The sequence below is a fragment of the Coregonus clupeaformis genome, chromosome 15, assembly GCF_020615455.1.
Source record: "Coregonus clupeaformis isolate EN_2021a chromosome 15, ASM2061545v1, whole genome shotgun sequence".
Lineage (NCBI taxonomy): Eukaryota > Metazoa > Chordata > Actinopteri > Salmoniformes > Salmonidae > Coregonus > Coregonus clupeaformis.
In genome coordinates this window covers 54832069-54844964 of record NC_059206.1, presented here as the reverse complement: position 1 = coordinate 54844964, position 12896 = coordinate 54832069, and the positions used below count along the sequence as shown (strand labels likewise).

At 39.7% G+C, this 12896-nt stretch overlaps 1 protein-coding gene across 3 annotated transcripts in view; it reads left to right on the top strand.

The window, feature by feature from the left end:
* Positions 1–12896, top strand: part of LOC121582732 (E3 ubiquitin-protein ligase NEDD4-like) — a 120781-nt gene that overhangs the window by 94464 nt on the left and 13421 nt on the right. For all 3 annotated transcript variants that reach the window (XM_041898791.1, XM_041898792.1, XM_041898793.2), the window contains 6 exons: positions 4854–4975; positions 5138–5208; positions 7290–7459; positions 7722–7782; positions 8639–8698; positions 9209–9316. In XM_041898791.1, coding sequence (XP_041754725.1) covers positions 4854–4975; positions 5138–5208; positions 7290–7459; positions 7722–7782; positions 8639–8698; positions 9209–9316 — 592 coding nt within the window. The remainder of the gene's footprint in view (positions 1–4853; positions 4976–5137; positions 5209–7289; positions 7460–7721; positions 7783–8638; positions 8699–9208; positions 9317–12896) is intronic.

The window sequence follows — 12896 nt, the reverse complement described above, 5'->3', positions numbered from 1 at the left end:
GTAAAATTACGCAGAATTGCATGACATTTTTATAAAAGTCAATTTTTTTCTCGGACCTGCAAATACGATGATTGATTCATGCAATGCTTTTACTATATACTGTAGGAGATCTTTCCACCCCTACTCTTGTCCACGACCTTCTGTCCCGCAGCCCTGTGCACTATAAAAATTCCTGCGTTGCCATTGTAATGCTTAAAGGACGAAGAACAGTTTCTAAAACGGCATATCTATGGCTCTGATCTGTCCAAGAAGTGAGGGTAAACGGTTGACATGTTCTCTGCTGTCTACTTTGTTTTAATTATTATTTTGGGAATAGGGGAGGGTCACTTTTTTTTCCAAGCGTTCAGGGAAAGGTTTAGTTAAAATATATTTTGCTGAACGGAGGGCCATCCATTTTCATTTCAGAGAGGTCCGATTTTATCCATGTAACCCTTATTATAAGTAATGTTCACTCCCGTAATTGACAAAATCTCAGACTATCCTTTTAAGAAACGCTCACACAGATGAATTGCCTGATCTGAATGAAGAACATCCTCTGTTGGGTTCCACTAAGTATGTAATCAAAATATAACATAAGGTATGCCTAAATACATCATGTGCAGAGGCAGGAGGCCGAATGATAAGGCCAGGCACTGTTAATTTTTCTTTGTCTAGAAACGCAGTGAGTGATACTAGCAGCAATGTAAGACACACATACAGTTCCTCTCATTATATTGGCTTCCTGAAAAGCCATGCTAGTTTCCACTGAATATGTACTATTTTCACCCTCATTCATCACAACCACAGACATGAGCTGTGTTCGAATACCCATCCTAACATTTGTTTTATTTAATTTTTTTATTTAACCAGGTAAGCCAGTTGAGAACAAGTTCTCATTTACAACTGCGACCTGGCCAAGATAATGCAAAGCTGTGCGATAAAAACAACAACACAGAGTTACATATGGGGTAAAACAAAACATAAAGTCCAAAATACAACAGAAAATATATATACAGTGTGTGTAAATGTAGCAAGTTATGGAGGTAAGGCAATAAATAGGCTATAGTGCAAAATAATTACAATTAGTATTAACACTGGAATGATAGATGTGCAAGAGATGATGTGCAAATAGAGATACTGGGGTGCAAATGAGCAAAATAAATAACAATATAGGGATGAGGTAGTTGGGTGGGCTAATTTCAGATGGGCTGTGTACAGGTGCAGTGATCAGTAAGGTGCTCTGACAACTGATGCTTAAAGTTAGTGAGGGAGATAAGAGTCCCCAGCTTCAGAGATTTTTGCAATTTGTTCCAGTCATTGGCAGCAGAGAACTGGAAGGAATAGCGGCCAAAGGAGGTGTTGGCTTTGGGGATGACCAGTGAGATATACCTGCTGGAGCGCATACTACGGGTGGGTGTTGCTATGGTGACCAATGAGCTAAGATAAGGCAGGGATTTGCCTAGCAGTGATTTATAGATGGCCTGGAGCCAGTGGGTTTGGCGACGAATATGTAGTGAGGACCAGCCAACAAGAGCGAACAGGTCACAGTGGTGGGTAGTATATGGGGCTTTGGAGACAAAACGGATGGCACTGTGATAGACTACATCCAATTTGCTGAGTAGAGTGTTGGAGGCTATTTTGTAAATGACATCGCCAAAGTCAAGGATCGGTAGGATAGTCAGTTTTACGAGGGCATGTTTGGCAACATGAGTGAAGGAGGCTTTGTTTCGAAATAGGATACCGATTCTAGATTTAACTTTGGATTGGAGATTCTTAATGTGAGTCTGGAAGGATACATACTGTATACTACATACTTAATGAGTATATACTACATACTATTAGTACATTTTAGTATACTGTAAACGAACGGTATCCTTTCAGTTGATGGTACTAGCGCTTCGCCTGTCTACCGGAAGTTGATGCTGTTGCTATGCAACCTCTTGCTAGCTTATTAGCATAACAAATTACTAGCTAGACTTCGGTTGTGTTTGTAAATTCAGTCTGGAGTGCCAGAGTGCGCTCTGGGCGTTCGTAAATTCAGGGCGTTGTCAGATTGTCCGTTCGTAAATTTAGAGCGCACACTGGACGCTCTGGCCGAGGAGTAGGGTTGATCCGAGCGTTCTGACCTCACAACGGCAGTCAAGCATCCAAGCTAACTTGCTAGCTACTTCCAGACACAAATGAGAGAACACCTCACTCTGACCATTTTACTCGCCCTAGCAGAGCTGGTTAGGCAGTTTTCATGTTATCCAGAGCGTTGGTGACTGTACAGTGGGGGAAAAAAAGTATTTAGTCAGCCACCAATTGTGCAAGTTCTCCCACTTAAAAAGATGAGAGAGGCCTGTAATTTCCATCATAGGTACACGTCAACTATGACAGACACATTTAGATTTTTTTTCTCCAGAAAATCACATTGTAGGATTTTTAATGAATTTATTTGCAAATTATGGTGGAAAATAAGTATTTGGTCACCTACAAACAAGCAAGATTTCTGGCTCTCACAGACCTGTAACTTCTTCTTTAAGAGGCTCCTCTGTCCTCCACTCGTTACCTGTATTAATGGCACCTGTTTGAAATTGTTATCAGTATAAAAGACACCTGTCCACAACCTCAAACAGTCACACTCCAAACTCCACTATGGCCAAGACCAAAGAGCTGTCAAAGGACACCAGAAACAAAATTGTAGACCTGCACCAGGCTGGGAAGACTGAATCTGCAATAGGTTAGCAGCTTGGTTTGAAGAAATCAACTGTGGGAGCAATTATTAGGAAATGGAAGACATACAAGACCACTGATAATCTCCCTCGATCTGGGGCTCCACGCAAAATCTCACCCGTGGGGTCAAAATGATCACAAGAACGGTGAGCAAAAATCCCAGAACCAAACGGGGGGACCTAGCGAATGACCTGCAGAGAGCTGGGACCAAAGTAACAAAGCCTACCATCAGTAACACACTACACCGCCAGGGACTCAAATCCTGCAGTGCCAGACGTGTCCCCCTGCTTAAGCCAGTACATGTCCAGGCCCGTCTGAAGTTTGCTAGAGTGCATTTGGATGATCCAGAAGAGGATTGGGAGAATGTCATATGGTCAGATGAAACCAAAATAGAACTTTTTGGTAAAAACTCAACTCGTCGTGTTTGGAGGACAAAGAATGCTGAGTTGCTTCCAAAGAACACCATACCTACTGTGAAGCATGGGGGTGGAAACATCATGCTTTGGGGCTGTTTTTCTGCAAAGGGACCAGGACGACTGATCCGTGTAAAGGAAAGAATGAATGGGGCCATGTATCGTGAGATTTTGAGTGAAAACCTCCTTCCATCAGCAAGGGCATTGAAGATGAAACGTGGCTGGGTCTTTCAGCATGACAATGATCCCAAACACAAAGGAGTGGCTTCGTAAGAAGCATTTCAAGATCCTGGAGTGGCCTAGCCAGTCTCCAGATCTCAACCCCATAGAAAATCTTTGGAGGGAGTTGAAAGTCTGTGTTGTCCAGCGACAGCCCCAAAACATAATTGCTCTAGAGGACATCTGCATGGAGGAATGGGCCAAAATAACAGCAACAGTGTGTGAAAACCTTGTGAAGACTTACAGAAAACGTTTGACCTGTGTCATTGCCAACAAAGGGTATATAACAAAGTATTGAGAAACTTTTGTTATTGACCAAATACTTATTTTCCACCATAATTTGCAAATAAATTCATTAAAAATCCTACAATGTGATTTTCTGGATTTTTTTTCTTCTCATTTTGTCTGTCATAGTTTACGTGTACCTATGATGAAAATTACATGCCTCTCTCATCTTTTTAAGTGGGAGAACTTGCACAATTGGTGGCTGACTAAATACTTTTTTTCCCCACTGTAACTGTGCTGCTGGCAACAATTTACTGACACCGGCCACGTTCAACTGGTGTTGAGCGTTCGTAAATTAATAGGTTATTCTGCACTCTGCCTCTGACACAGTCAGACGAGAGTGCTCTGAAATCGGAATGCACCCGAACGACTAAACCACTTAGCTAAGCTATGAATGACGTGAATAATCAAGTCAATAAACGTTGGGTAGCTAGATAGATAGCATAAAGTATATATACTGGCAAGTTCGATGTACTAGTAGCCAACTAACGTTGCAGTAGGTAGGTAACATACCCGGTACATACTGCTGTAATGATATGCTATGCACTTCGTAAGGATAGCGTAGCTAACAAACTTAATTTTCTTAACATTTGTCATAATTAGTTAAAGCAACGAATTTGTATCTGCTCTCTTCGGACTTCGGCTGCATATTTTTTCCATCTGAAAACGTTGTGAACCCACGCCCATTTTCCGAAGAATTGCATTATGTGCCCTAACATCACGGAAAATAGTGTAAATTGCTTGTATACTTCGTATTTTGGCTAATGTAGTACGACATCCGGGAACTTTTGGCATGCTAACTATATCCATACTATGACTAATAAGCATACTACATACTCAATTTACGTCACAAATAGTATGGTTAGTGCAGTTAGTATGAGTATTCGAACAAAGCTATAGTCTTTTTGACCAAAAATGGCAGTTTGCACATTACTGTTTTCTCTCCATTTACTTATAAATATAGTGTTTTTAAGATTTGTATCTCACAATTAAATCTTGATCCTGGCCTTAGGAAGTAACTTCAGATCATTGACCTCTGACCTATTATACAGTTTTGGGCACCAAAAAGTGATGTTGTGCCATGGTATTGAGAGAACAATTACTGCAATGCATGTGCAACACTGAACTGTAGTGTCTTCTAGCGATACTTTGATAATTTTTTTTGTCACAGTACAGGGTTTTGAAAAACATACTTTTCACTGCCAGCAACTGTACCCTCTGTTCTGTCTTTTGTCCCTACAGAGATAACTACACACTACAGATCAACCCTAACTCTGGGCTGTGTAACGAGGACCACCTTTCATACTTCAAGTTCATTGGTCGAGTGGCAGGGATGGCTGTGTTCCATGGGAAGCTATTAGACGGTAAGCTGCTCGGCTCACCTTGATGACAACACCTTGATAACAACAATCATAAGACATTAGTTGATATTATACCATGGCGTTGTTGAATACTTGTTTCTGATTGGCTTGAAAAATGTAGCAACATTTTGTCCCCAGATCTTACATTGTCTTCTCTCTCTCCAGGCTTCTTCATCAGGCCATTCTACAAGATGATGCTGGGGAAACAGATCACACTGAAAGACATGGAGTCAGTGGTGAGTGAGGCCTCATATCCATCTCACTATCTACAATGTCTTCAGAAAGTATTCACACCTCTTGACTTTTTACAAATTTTATTTTGTTACAAATTGGGATTAAAATTGATTTAATTGTCTTTCTTTTTCAAAGAACCACACAAAATACTCTAATGTCAAAAGTGGAAGAAAAATTCTAACACACACACACAAAAATATATATATATAGTATTCAACCCCCTGAGTCAATACATGTTAGAATCACCTTTGGCAGCGATTACAGCTGAGTGTTTTTGGGTAAGTCTCTAAGAGCTTTGCACACCTGTATTGTACAATAGTATTATTCTTGAAACTCTTCAAATCAAATTTTATTGGTCACATGCGCCGAATACAACAGGTGCAGACATTACAGTGAAATGCTTACTTACAGCCCTTAACCAACAGTGCATTTATTTTAAACAAAAAAAGTAAAAATAAAACAACAACAACAACAAAAAAGTGTTGAGAAAAAAAGAGCAGAAGTAAAATAAAGTGACAGTAGGGAGGCTATATTTACAGGGGGGTACCGTTGCAGAGTCAATGTGCGGGGGCACCGGCTAGTTGAGGTAGTTGAGGTAATATGTACATGTGGGTAGAGTTAAAGTGACTATGCATAAATACTTAACAGAGTAGCAGCAGCGTAAAAGGATGGGGTGGGGGGCAGTGCAAATAGTCCGGGTAGCCATGATTAGCTGTTCAGGAGTCTTATGGCTTGGGGGTAGAAGCTGTTGAGAAGTCTTTTGGACCTAGACTTGGCACTCCGGTACCGCTTGCCGTGCGGTAGCAGAGAGAACAGTCTATGACTAGGGTGGCTGGAGTCTTTGACAATTTTGAGGGCCTTCCTCTGACACCGCCTGGTATAGAGGTCCTGGATGGCAGGAAGCTTGGCCCCAGTGATGTACTGGGTTGTACGCACTACCCTCTGTAGTGCCTTGCGGTCGGAGGCCAAGCAGTTGCCATACCAGGCGGTGATGCAACCAGTCAGGATGCTCTCGATGGTGCAGCTGTAGAATTTTTTGAGGATCTGAGGACCCATGCCAAATCTTTTTAGTCTCCTGAGGGGGAATAGGCTTTGTCGTGCCCTCTTCACGACTGTCTTGGTGTGTTTGGACCAAGCTCTGTCAAGTTGATTGTTGAGCATTGCCATACATTTTCAAGTCGATTTAAGTCAAAACTCTAACTAGGCCACTCAGGAACATTCAATGTCATCTTGGTAAGCAACTCCAGTGTATATTTGGCCTTGAGTTGTAGGTTATTGTCCTGCTGAAAGGTGAATTTATCTCCCAGTGTCTGTTGGAAAGCAGACTAAACCAGGTTTTCCTCTAGGATTTTGCCTGTGCTTAGCTATATTCTGTTTATTTTTATCCTAAAAAACTCCCTTGCCAATGATGAGCATATCCATAACATAATGCAGCCACCACCATGCTTGAAAATATGAACAGTGGTACACAGTGATGTGTTGGATTTGCCCCAAACATAATGCTTTGTATTCAGGACAAAAAGTGAATTTCTTTGACATATTTTTTGCAGTATTACTTTAGTGCCTTATTGTAAACAGAATGCTTGTTTTTGAATATTTTTTATTCTGTAGAGACTTCTTTCTTTTCACTCTGTCAACTACAATGTTGTTGATCCATTTTCTCCTATCACAGCCATTAAACTCTGTAACTGTGCAGGATCAGGTCGACCCAGGATTGTCCAATGAGGTTGTGACGTTGTACACTACTGGCTTAAAAGTATACAAAATACCGCTGTCGCATCTCTTTAAGCAGTTGTCCAGTTCGTACAGACTGCTCCCGAAGCATACAGATTCAGGGGTGTCAGACTTAAGACTTGAAACTCAAAGGGTGGTCCTCTGTAGCTCAGCTGGTAGAGCACGGCGCTTGTAACGCCAAGGTAGTGGGTTCGATCCCCGGGACCACCCATACACAAAAAATTTATGCACGCATGACTGTAAGTCGCTTTGGATAAAAGCGTCTGCTAAATGGCATATTATTATTATTATAAAGGCAATTAGACGTGTTCTATATGTAATTTCGTTCCCTAACACTCTAACCCTGTAGGACAGTGAATACTACAACTCTCTGAAGTGGATCTTGGAGAATGATCCTACTGAGCTCGACCTGCGATTCTGTATCGATGAGGATAACTTTGGACAAACGTACCAGGTGTATCTGAAACCCAGTGGTAGTGATATGGTGGTCACCAATGACAACAAAATGGAATACATAGAGTAAGTTAACACATCTTTCATATTGAATCACACACAGTGTTAAATGTAATGCCCTATAATTTAGTTACATCCCTTGGGGTATTATAATAATCTTATTCAAGACTCAATATTCCAGTGTATTTGTAATTTCTTGGTATTAAAAATACATGCATTAGAAGTCTTTGTAGATAATGGCTATGTCATGATATGATATTACTCCATTGTTACAGTATATCAACTATTATATAGGTTTGCACTAATTATATGTTCTGCCTCCTAACAGCCTTGTCATCCAGTGGCGGTTTGTGAACCGGGTTCAGAAACAGATGAACGCCTTCTTGGAGGTGAGTGTGTAGTACCATAGAGATGCGTCATATTTTTTATTATTCTATGGCAGTAACAACCATGGCCACTTGGGGGCAGTAAAGCACAAGGCTTTGCACCCAGACCAATAGGTCAACACAGGCCTTGTATTGAAGTGTTAAGCCCATCTTTGGAAATACTTTCATTAGTTTTTTGGTTTTATATACCCATCTTACTGTAGATAACTTCTAGACACCCATTTTTTGTTCAACAGAAAGTCATTAGCAGCTGAAAAGTTTCAGTAAATCTTGCCTGTAATGACTCAAATAGCTGTTCTACATTGGGTAGTACAGGTAACTGCCAAAATAATAGACACGCTTGAGTAAATGAGGGATACAATGTATATTGAAAGCAGGTGATTCCATTCAGGTGTGGTTCCTGACTTAATTAAGCAATTAACATCCCGTCATGCTTAGGGTCATGTATAAAAATGATGGCAGGCCATTATTTTGGCCGTTAGTTTGTCTACCATGGCTATGCCTCCATAGGATTACAACAATGCCCCTATCCACAGGGCATGAGTGGTCACTGAATGGTTGAGCATGAAAACTATGTAAACCAAATGCCATGGTCATCTCAGCCCCAATTGAACGCCTATGGGAGATTCTGGAGCGGCGCTTGAGACAGCTTTTTCCACCACCATCAACAAAACACCAAATGATGGAATTTCTTGTGGAGTTCCAGACATTCGTAGAATCGATGCCAAGGTGCATTCAAGCTGTTCTGGCTCATGGTGGCCCAACGCCCTATTAAGACACTTTATGTTGGTGTTTCCTTTATTTTGGCAGTTACCTGTATGTGATTACTGATTGTATTTCCCACTCTTTTGTACAACAGGGATTCACTGAACTCATTCTCATCGACCTCATCAAGATATTTGATGAAAACGAGCTAGAGGTACAGTATTGTTCATTCCATTGTTTTCCTCACACTGTTCATTGGTACAATGATTTGTCACTCTGTTAACTGGTGGATCTGAAAACAACATTTTCGAATATTTTCACACCAATAAATAGATTGAGAGTCACTGTAGGAAATATAGTATCGCCGTAACAAAAAAACTGTGTAATTAATGATTGTGGCAACACTACATGGTTGAGTTTAACCTTCACATTCCTGCTCTAATCTGTGTCTATGGCAGATAAAGCCCACACTTGTTTCAGTGTGTCTGTAGGCAAAGTTTCTGTCTGTCTGTGTCTTTAGGCCAAGGGAGCCATGGGTTTCGTTTTCTCTGTCTCTGTTGTCTAAGGGCACTGTTTTTGGATGTTTAGAAACCCAGAAGGATGATGATTATTAATACCTATGTCCTCTAGAAAATATTATTCTGGGCTCTATCATTTCTGTATGTGAGTGATAGTGAAAGTAGTCTTATTATATTGGTGTTTTCTCTCTGTGTGTCTTCCCCAGCTGTTGATGTGTGGTCTAGGTGATGTGGATGTGAATGACTGGAGACAACACACAGTCTACAAGAACGGATACTGCCCCAACCACCCAGTCATCCAGTGGTTCTGGAAAGTAAGACAGGCCTCGCTCCCTCTTTCTGTCTCTTTCTCCTTCTGGGTCGTTCCACAAAATGAGAGGTTTTGTAACTTGGTGGGGGGATTTTTTTTTTTATGTCACCTAATTTTAACATTGTCATGATGAGCACATGTTCAACTTAATTAAAAACATGTTTCCCATCTCAAGAGGTTATATAAACAAAGTACTATAGTAAGTGCCAAATAAAGTAACAGGGTTGACTGTAACAGGGTTGACCGCTACAGCTATAAATCCTCTTGTGACGGGGATGGAAGCTTGTTGTGTGCAACAGGGAGGGGCAATTGAATGCAAGCTTCACAAAACATTTGTAAGTGTTAAAACATTTCTAGCCTGTCTATCTATGGGTAACAGGGTTGATGTGTTATGCTCGACCCACTCAGCTTAACACCACAAAACAGAAGACAATGGTCAAAAAGAGTAGAACCAGCTCACCTGCTTTTACGCTATGCTTTGACTATTAGTTCTTCAATGTTTCTTTTGATATTTTTTTTTACAAAAAAAGGAATAGTTTCACCATATTAAAATGAGAATTCAGTTCACGTAATGGGGTTGACCTTAAAATGAGGGACATGTTTTTTTTTAACCTTAAAATGAATCACTAAGGGATAGTTTTAAATTTACTGGGTTGGCGGGGTGGGTTCCAAAATAGGGGAGGGTTGTCTAACTGTTGTTTTTTTTGCTTTGGGGAGGGTTGTGTGGTTTTTTATTTGGCACAGGGGATGGTATAGTGCGTTATTTTCCCTGGTATACATTTGCTCTTTTGCAGGTTTTAATATATCATTTCTTCCATCCTAGCCACATTTCCTCATCTGTTTGCCTCACCTATATCAAGGTGTTTTGGTCCTTCCCTTATGCACTACACTTCTCTGCACACTAACTATACCACAGGTCAATATAGTCTACCAGTCTAACTGTCTATCCTGCCCTCTATCCACCATTCATAATGACAATAATGGTAGGTGGATCGCTTGTCCAGATCTGCAATAGGCTAACTAGCATCATACCACACATAAAATCATTCAAAGCTGCACTGTCTGTTGTGGATCATCATTCTCCCAAGTCATCCTATAATAATGTGCCCACATATGCTCCCAGCAGGCCCAAATATTCAGGAAAGCCTTACCTCCTCCAATCTAAGCGGCTATTCCTTGCGCACCTAGAACCAAAAGCTTCAATATAGCCTAAATATGTGTCATTTCACTTTTAAAACGTATTACATTTTATGTGTGGCATAAACACAACCAATCTGATTAGGCTTCTTCAAAAGTCTCCTATAGACTAACTTGCTTACTTTCATCCAAAATGTAATTCCAGCATCCAAACTGTAGCAGCCCCAGGCATGATTTGGTTGGGAGCCCCCCCCCACCTCACAGTCAAAACATTTTAGTGTATTATTAGTTTTATACTTCATTTCCTGAAATTCTACAACTTTTGTCATATTAATATGCTATCTGAGTGAGAGTCACTAGCAAAATCAATGTGATAACTCAAACCATAATGTCGAAGTGCCCGAGTCGGTATGCTTTGCTTATTGATTGTGTGGTGCATTGGCACAGAAACCTGTTGTTGGAAAGTTAGCATCAAACTGTTGAAAATCTGATTTCCACTTCCATTTCCATTTCCACTGATCATTGTCTGCAGCCGGCTCTGAGCAGCCGGCTCTCTCGTAGTGTAATGAAACCGGCAGCGAGAGTTAGCTCGTCTGTGGTGGTTGGCAAACCCTCAACCTTCTGGCCCGTTGCCCTGCGTGGCATCGACTGTGCCACAAAAGCATGCTGAAGTGGCAAAGTTTTGTCCACGTTTTATAAACACAGGGTCGCTACAGTTATTGTTATTTGTGGGTCATAAACATTATTTTGAGTTAATTCTATGAGGGTGATAGGTACAAGGGGAGGGTCATGTCAAAATATATTTTACATTAGGGAGGGCGGGTGCATTTTCTTTATGACACCTCTAGTTGGACCAGCCCCCCCACCCCCAGTACATTTTTAACTCTCCATAATTACTTGAAATAAATAATATTCTTCAGATGCAACAAAATAACTAGGGCTGTACAATGATGGAGATAATTTGGGGTTAAGTGGGTTCAAATCTTCAGAGAAGTCAAAATGCAGAACTTTAGCACTTTAGCAATTCTTTAGTCATATTATTGCCATCGAGATGTTAGCTATTAAAATCAGATCCAACAATAATATCAAGGGATTAGAAATACAGGGCTTAAAAACAAAGGTGTCATTGTACGCTGATGATTCATATTTTCTTTTAAATCCACAACTTGAATCCCTCCACAGCCTCATAGAGGATCTAGATACATTTTCTAACCTATCTGGATTACAACCAAATTATGATAAATGTACTATATTATGTATTGGATCACAAAAAAATATAAATTTTACATTACCATGTAGTTTACCAATAAAATAGTCTGATGGTGATGTGGATATACTCGGAATACATATCCCAAATGAAATAAATGATCTCACTCCAATACATTTTAATAAAAGTTAGCAAAAATAGATAAGATCTTGCTACAATGGATACCTGTCAATTTGTGAAAAAATCAGCCTGATTTAACTCTTTAGTATTATCCCAGTTTACCTATTTGCTTATGGTCTTGCCTACGCCTAGCGAACAGTTTTTTAAATTATATGAGAAAAAAACATTAAATTTTATTTGGAACGGCAAGCCAGACAAAATTAAACGGGCCTATTTATATAATGAATATGAATTCGGAGGACAGAAATTATTAAATATTAAATCATTAGACCTATCACTAAAAGCTTCAGTCATACAAAAGTTATACTTAAATCCGAACTGGTTCTCTAGCAAATTAGTAAGATTGTCTCACCCAATGTTCAAGAATGGCCTTTTTCCCTTTATTCAGATTACAACCTCTCACTTTAAGTTATTTGAAAAGGAAATAATCTCCCAAATATCACTATTTCTAAAACAAGCCATAGAAAGTTGGTTGCAATTTCAATTTAATCCTCCAGAAACGACAGAACAAATAATGCAACAAATATTGTGGTTAAACTCAAATATACTAATTGATAAAAACCCAAAAAAAATTTACAAAATGTTTAAAAATTGTATAATCTTCGTAAATTATATTATCGGTAGGACTGGGTGAGTTATGTCGCACATGCAGCTAACAAAAACATATGGAAATGTCTGCTCTACCCAAAATTAGAACCAAATAATTGCAGCATTACCGCAAAAATGGAAGCGGAAAGTGGAAGGGGGAAAAAGTAAGGAACTTGTCTGTCGGCCTTGCATTAAATAATATAATTGGTTAAAGAAATTTGTGATAAATAAAAAAGTATACCAGTTTCATTTAAGGACCAAAGGATTGACAGCCGCCCATATAGATTGCAAAATAGTTGGAATGAGATTTTTGACGTACCGATTCCATGGCATAGTGTTTATGAATTGATACGCAAAACAACGGCAGATTCAAAACTTTAAATGTTTCAATTTAAATTATTATATAAAATTCATGCTACCAATAGAATGTTATTTATATGGGGGATACAATCTTCCCAGCTCTGCAGATTTT